This window comes from Lygodium microphyllum, chromosome 12 (genome assembly GCF_053477565.2).
Source record: "Lygodium microphyllum isolate KBCC chromosome 12, Lygodium_microphyllum_v1.1.10, whole genome shotgun sequence".
Classification (NCBI taxonomy): Eukaryota; Viridiplantae; Streptophyta; class Polypodiopsida; order Schizaeales; family Lygodiaceae; genus Lygodium; species Lygodium microphyllum.
Window position 1 is genome coordinate 80,762,095 of NC_141146.1, and position 7,840 is coordinate 80,769,934.

The 7,840-nt window shown below is 38.2% G+C and overlaps 1 protein-coding gene across 1 annotated transcript; it reads right to left on the minus strand.

The window, feature by feature from the left end:
* Positions 1-2,690: 2,690 nt before the first annotated feature.
* Positions 2,691-5,402, minus strand: LOC148027976 (uncharacterized). The gene is made up of 4 exons (XM_087689900.1): positions 4,351-5,402; positions 3,707-4,260; positions 3,399-3,565; positions 2,691-2,873 (listed from the first exon to the last, which is right to left on the minus strand). Exons 1-4 carry the CDS (start codon positions 5,400-5,402, stop codon positions 2,691-2,693), a joined length of 1,956 nt encoding a protein of 651 aa, XP_087546026.1.
* Positions 5,403-7,840: the final 2,438 nt, after the last annotated feature.

Consider the following 7,840-nt stretch of genomic DNA (forward strand, 5'->3'; position numbering starts at 1 on the left):
CAGGCATTGATGTGTTTAGTATGAAGTTTTTCATAGTATTGTCTATATTATGAGCAAAACTTCCACAATTTTAGTTCATGGGATGACCCTTGAAGAATACTTTACATGTAAAAAGCTTAATATATCACACTTGAAAGTGTTTTATTGTATCGCATATATTCACGTGACAAATGAGATACAAAAGAAACTTGATCCAAAGGTTGAAAAATATAATTTTCATTGAATACTCTTTTTTAAATAAATGATATCATTGTCGTAATCCTATTGTAGGTGAGTTCAAAGTAAGTACAGATATTTTTTTAATGAGATGAGCAGTTGGTATGCATCTAGTGGTGATGCATTGGATGATGATCATGATCATAATAGTTATGTGCAAAAATAGAAGTAAGAATCATGGAGCCTTAGTGGACGAGAAACATCATCTGGTACTACATCTACAATTAGCCTTTGGTCCTCCCTTGGTCTAGGAGACTAAGTAGCAATCCTATCTCTTCAAGTGCATCTACGAGTGTTGTAGATAAAGACAAAAGGAAGAAAAAAGTGTCAGATAGTATTGAGCCATCTACTATTCATTTGGGGTTTGATAGAGATTCTAGTGGTTCAAAGAGTTTGGATGATGAGATTAGTATTCCTTCAATCAAGGCACCAATTGTAGAGAGAGCACATGGTAATGTAAAGGCTCCACTAAGTGATCCAGTGGTATGTAGGTCTAGCAAGATTAGATACCCTATTAAAATATTTGGTTTTGAAGGTTACCAAACTTACCATTATACTTATATGGTAAAGGTGGTTAAGGATGTTGAGCCCACTTTTCTTGAGGATGTTATCGGTCATGATCATTGGGATGCATCAACAGAGGAGTAGACTACAAATATTCTCACCAAGGCCATGGGAGCAAAAATACTTTGGTATTTTTGAAGCTTACTTGGAGTATAGATCATGGAGCTTATCTTGAGGGGGAGATTTGAGATATCAAGCTCCTCTTTTTTTCCTCTCCTCTCCTTCTCTACTTTCTCTCAACTCACTCTATTCTCTCTACTCTCTTGATTAAATATAATTTTTATTTAAAAATCAAGTAATTATATAATTAATTTGATGTCCTTTCATTCTCTCTCTCTCCCCTCTAGAATCTCTATCCTCTCTCTACTCTTTCTACTCTCTACTCTTAACTCTCTCTAGTTTCTGTCTTCTCTATACTCTCTTCTCTCTCTACCCTATTTTCTCTCTCCTATCTCTCTTTTCTCTCTCCTCTGTTCTCTCTTTCCTCTCTCTACTTATTTTAAACAATTCATATGAAATATTTTTAACAAAAGAAAATTTATCCAATCTATTTGACTAATATATATTGATTTTATATTTAAGTAATAATCTAGGTATTTATTTTTTATTTCTATATCTATAGAGGGACCTCTTAATGGCTATAGGAGTAGCATAGTCACAAAAATTTGGCCCTTTGAGTGAATAGAGAATCTAGATCTTTTGTAAGAAAGCCAAGATTTTTCCTTACATAGAGAGAGAGAGAGAGAGAGAGAGAGAGAGAGAGAGAGAGAGAGACATAGAAGTGTTCAATATATGTTGGAAAAGCTTTATTCTACCCATTCATATATGGACAAACAATAACAAGAACAAAAATCCCATACAAGAGAATTCCAACAAACACAAGATTGTGTGCATCTATGAGCATTCTAAGCCTAATGTATGCTAGTGCACACTTGATTACTTTATTAACTAAATTAGTTCTAAAGAATCTATTCTATATATTATTTAGAGGTTTGCATTGGGGATGTCAAACCAACCAAAATGCTCCAAGCCTATGTGGCACAAGGAGGAGAAGTTTGGTATTCAAGAAATAAATAGGGTTTTCTCTTGAAGGGCAAGTGGGGGTTACAATTGTCATCTCTCTCTCTCTCTCTCTCTCTCTCTCTCTCTCTCTCTCTCAATTGAACACACATAACCACACACTCTCTCTCTTTCTCTTTTTAATTTGAATATATGGTATAATCATAGAAATAGGAAATGTGAGTCTTTGATATGTGTCATGATCGGCTCAATGTGAACAAAAATCACCATTAAATGTGTCTATCTTTGAGAAACTTTGAGAAATAGTAATAAGGTTTTTCTAGATGAATTGTTTAGGCTTGATCCTATTAATGTTTGTCTTCCACATCCCCATATATTGCATTTTCATGTATTCAACATTGCATTGGTCTAAGTTACCAAAGCTTGTGAAGTTCACATTAATGTTCCTTATATCTACCTTCCGTGAACGCTCCACGGTGCCACATAGAATATGTTTTGGAACCCAATATCAAACACACCACATGAAATGAAATGCGAGGAGAATCTAGGTGCGAAGTGATCATAGATGGTCCAAAACAGGAACCTGACAATTCATAAGTGATGATCTTTTAGTAATCCATATCCCTTCTTACGTACCTCCATATTAAAAATGTAATGTCTGCGTCTTATGATCTGTCATGAACTGTGGCTGCCTGCTAATTAAAGAGTATAACTAGGCAATTAGTTAAGGATTGAATCGTCTATGTTGTGATGGACGAACCGAGGATGGACGCTTGTAATGTTTCTGCCGAGCTCCACTATATAAACCAGTACGGCCATGGATATGGCAGACCGGCTGAGTCGATCGAGGGTACCAGTAGCTGATTCACCGTTATCAAAATTACCTGCAGCTAATTTGCTTCTGGCATGGCCATGCGCCGATTTAACGTCTCATCAATGGCGGGGATCGGCGTTCTCCTGCTAATCGGCCTCGTCCTCTCGGACGCCAGCTCGATGTTCATGACAGTCCAGGCAGCCCTCAAATTTGAAGGGTACCATGACTTTTCTTTTTGAAGGGCAAAAATGAGTCTCCACTTCAAAAATGATGGCTAAAAATAAGGGTTAACTTTCATTAGATAAGTACATTTTTTATGAGCATTTCTAAGTTGAAGGATGCTTTTTAAAAGTTTACTTCAACTCTCATATATTGTAGTATAAGAGTAGAATAGTCGAATTCACATATAACACAAGTAAAGTTGGATTAGATTATATATGCACTTACAAATTGACTTAAATAGACTTTTTAAAGCACTTACAAATAGACTTAAATACATGAAAAAGAGAGAACATGTATATTTGATATCATATAAATTTAGGTAAGTTGCCAAAAAAAATGTTAAAGATCATTACAAAAAATTTCTATTGTCGTAGTACTCATAAGAGGGCATGTACATTGCATATCATATAAATTTAGGCAAGTTGCCAACAAAATGTTAAAGTGATTACAAAAAGTTTTTGTACAATGCCGATGACATAGTATAATATCCAAAAGTCATTGTTGTTACTTCTTATGATGCCCCTAAAGCTTGAGTGCGTCTCACCTTCATATTTTTCCATACCTCAAAAATCAAATTCCAATCTACTTCTTCCAAGTTTTCTGGAGAAGAAAGAGACATGAACATGAGCATATCTAAAGTGGTGAGAGATAAACATGATCTCTCATCACTTTTAACACGATTCTGTTTTGAAAACCCTCTTTCACAAGCAGCTGAACTTGCAGGTAGGACTACCACAATCTACCATAACTTGTACAAAGCAGGAAACATTTGCATCCATTCTATTTCCCCACCACATTGTCTCCAAGCTTCAAGAAGTCCCTTTGAGGGATAGGATTCAAAGAGATATAGAACAAATCTTTGCAACTCACCTTCACATTGCTCGGGCTGAATCAAAGACCTCTCTCCTTTACCAAATTTCTCGCAAAGCTGAGAGAGATATTGTCGAACTGATTGGCCTCGAGTTTGTGGATCTTTGGAATAGTTTTTAGGAGAAAATAGCTTTGCTGCATTGAATAAGTGATGATCTTGAAACCTTTCATCAAAGTTGATTATCAACCTCTGAATAAAAGCCTTTGCTAACCATGTACATTCATCAAAAGTGATCTCTTGTGCTTTGCCCACTAATGCAGTGAACTGCAAAACATGTAGATGTATAACACCTTCTTTGTCTTTCACTAAGAACAATCCATTGTTTGTTGCCTTAATGAAGCTAGTTAAGTCCTTAGATCCATTTGCAAATGTATCAGTCACTCTTCCAATCATTGTAATGTCACAATCATTTTCCTGAAAATTTTGGCTCAATACATTAGTTTCTTTAAGTACATCTGCCATGAAATGAATTTGAAAATTTGTTGCTTTTTTATACATTGCTGGATACTTTGTCTTCCAACATTCCAACAATATAGGTAGCACTTTTACCAACCTACAATGACAAAACAACTAAGTTTAAAAAAAAACAAGAATAAAATTAGAATTAATCTAATCTAAAGCTAATAACTAATCAAATGTATACCTTTTCATGACATTTCCACGCGACAACCATCTCACACCATGAATTCTCATTATCTCGTAATTTCTTGGTAAAAAGGCAAGCATGAGCTTGCTCACTTCGGCTCTTTGAAGAGACGAATTTCCTATCCATTCTCGAACTTTGTTAGCAAAGCTATCCACATAGCTAATCTCTGCAAAGCATTCACATGTATCTTTAACTACAAGTGCTTCCTTATGGGCAATACAATGTACCCCAAGCAAATGTGGTACATCCTTGCAAAGCTTTGCAAATAATCCAGATCTTCTTCCAACCATAGATGCAGCACCATCCGAGCCCATAGCAACCATCTTAGAAATTGGAAGATCTAATTGATGCAGCACTTTCATAATGCCTTCATACATGGATTGAGCCTTTCCATCATCAATACCAATGAGTTTCACAAAGGAGGTTTTAGGAGAGCCTACACCACCATCCTTTAAGTATGTGATATAAAGGATGAGATGCTTCTCAAACCTTCTATCCGTGCTTTCATCTACAATGATAGAAAAAAACGGACTGCGCCCAATCTCCTCCTTAAGTTGTTCCCAATATACCATATACATGGCTGAGAGAAAATCTTTTCCAATGGCAACCCTATACATGATTTGTATAACACTAATAATTCTACACTTCTCATTGTCTACCATAAGTTCCACATGCTTTTCAATATGCTTTACGTTTTCATCAGCCATAAAGCTTTTGCGCTGAACTACTAACTTATGCGACTCGGAGGCATTATGGATAGCCAATGCTTGCTTTTGAATGGTAGTGCTACCTTTTCCTCCAAAAGGATTTGGCATGTTCAATGAAGTGCAAATTGAGCACTTCACTCTCTCCTTCCCCTCTTCATCCAAGATTGAATAAGACCAAGGATAGAGAAGCTTCCACGAGGATACATAGCTACGAACATATACTCTCTTTTTCCCATTAAGAATACCATTTGCACTTTCATTCTCTAAACATTCTGCATTTGGAAAAGTAATCCCGATCTGCTCAAGCAATCTTTGACGCTTATCCTTTTTAAGCCTTCCCATCCCAAAATAACATATCAACAAAACTTCAAAACTAACATGCATGCAGCACTTGATATGCATACATCCACTCCCTTCTTTACATTTTGATCAATTTAATAGTGTGGATGAAGTTGTAGAATAGAGAGCTATCATTAATAAATCATATTCACTTAATATCACATAAAATAGAGCAAGCTTACCTATTTGCTTACTTATATACACAAAAAATAGCACAAACACCCAATGATCACACCAAAACCTAAAAAGTGACATGAAACTAATTAACATATGCATCTAAACATGCATTCAAATTATAAAAAAAAATTAGCACAGCCACCCCATAATCGCATTCAAATAATGTATTTAACTGAAACTGAAGTAAGTTAATTCTATATTACATGTATCTAAACACAACTCAGAAGATCAATGACTTGAGTAGAATCAAAAATCACAAGTCAAAAAGCTTGAAACTAAAATAAGCTGATTGTAGACATGCTTGAATATGGAATAAATTGAGGTGTTAAGCACACTTTTTTTTTCAATGTCTTATACAATTGCCACAAAGAATAGCTAGCAAATGTAATAAGATAGTTACCATATTCAATGCATGCTACATAGTCTACATTGTTCAATCTATGCCTAATCTTATCCATGGCAATACCTACCAACTAGCAATCGTATTTTGTAATGCATGGACTTGCATTGAGAAGGAGCTTATTTCTATGTCTCTCCACACAACTCTTGAAGGAGCAATTAGCATCTCTATTTACTAGCATAGATATAATAAAACCATTGCATTTGTGATGAAAACTCTTCAAGTGGCAACTGTGGTTTCTAGTGAGTCTTCAGTGCTAACACCTTGCATTTACCACCATGTTTAAATGTGAATCAACTAGAATTTGTGGTTAGGAAATCATTATTATGTTCTCTTTCATGGGATTTGCATAGCAAGATAAATTAATTCAAATTTCACCATCTTTATTTTCAGCATAGCAAGATAAACATAGCACAATGACTACAGATTGATGACACAAAATGGACCGCCTTTACTTTGCTATTTCCCTCTATTTCTGCATTATAATCTATTGTTCTTGCTCATCCAAATTTGCAGGTTTCATTTCTATGCTTATGATATTACAAGACAGATTATAACCAAGAGATTCACCAATGCTTGATACATGGCACTCCCAATAAGGACAAACACACACAAATTTGCAAAACAAAGTTTCAAAATCCTAACCCAATTTACCTCATCAAAATCGACAATATTGGACTTGGAAGTTTGATGACTGGAGAGGTAGAGCTGAGTCTCCAAGGTCAGGTGGCAAGTCGAGTCGTGAGAGAGAGACTTGGGGACTCGGGAGCCCAAGCCACAGCCTCCAGGCCCCAAGCCGCAACCTCCAGGGCCAAGCGAGAGAGAGAGGGGGGAGCCCAGGCCACAGTCTTCAAAGCCCAGGACATAGACTCCCAGCCGCCAACTGAGTAGAAGCCTCCAGGGGGGAGCCCAGGCCGCAGCCTCCAGGGCTAGAGCGAGGGGAGAGAGACAGAGCCTATGCGAGGGGAGAGAGACAAAGGGACTCCCGAGTCCCAACCGTAGCCTCCAGGGCCGTCTTCAGGGGAGCGAGGGCAGGGGCCACTGGGCCAGACTCCAGTCCACCACGGTAGGGGCCAGACCCGAGGGGTCACGGCACACACCCTGCGGCCCTAGGGATTACGGCTTAGTCAAAGGCTGAGCCCAGGCTTCAAGCGAGAGGGTCCAGACTTCAGCGAGAGGGCTTCAAGCGCGAGGGTCCAGACTTCAGTGAGAGGGCTTCAAGCGAGAGGCTTCAAGCGAGAGGGTTTACACTTCAGCGAGAGGCTTCAAGCGAGAGGGCTTCAGCGGCTCATCTCAAGGCTCAAGCCTTCAAAGTTCACGAATCAGGCGCCAGGGCCCAGGCTTCAAGCGAGAGGGTCCAGGACTCTAGGGTCTCGGCAGACAGTGAGAGCGAGGCCTCGGCCCTCAAGGCTCAAGGACATTCCAGCCTCCAGGCTCCAGCGAATCAGCGATGAAAGAGCGAGAGGGAGACTCGAGAGGACTCAAGTCTTAGGAGGAGAGACTTGAGAAATTAGGAGGAGAGGACTTGAGGAGGAGAGTCTGAGACTTGAGAAATTAGAAAGTGCCCGCTGGCGAATGGCCCTTGAGGCTTGGCCCTCGGGTCTTGGCCCTTTAAAGTTTAGGTACGGACTCCACATGGCACAGGATTTTAAGGATTTTGGAAGGTGGACACTGGGTGCACGGTTAAATTTTAATTTTCAATAACCAAATTTATTATTTTGAAAGGTGGGTGACAGGTGTACCGTGTACCCCATAGTAGAAGTCTAGAACTTAGATTCTAGAGACTAGAAGTTAGGATTCCAAATCTAATTTTTCAAAATTAAAATTTAAATTTAAACTTATTATTAGATTTTAAAATTTTATT

Coding starts and splice junctions, on each gene's coding strand:
- LOC148027976 (XM_087689900.1), bottom strand. CDS start 5,402: ATGGGAAGGCTTAAAAAGGATAAGCGTCAAAGATTGCTTGAGCAGATC. Junction 4,261..4,350: donor CGTGGAAATGTCATGAAAAG/GTATACATTTGA, acceptor TTGTCATTGTAG/GTTGGTAAAAGTGCTACCTA. Junction 3,566..3,706: donor TCAGCCCGAGCAATGTGAAG/GTGAGTTGCAAA, acceptor AGATTGTGGTAG/TCCTACCTGCAAGTTCAGCT.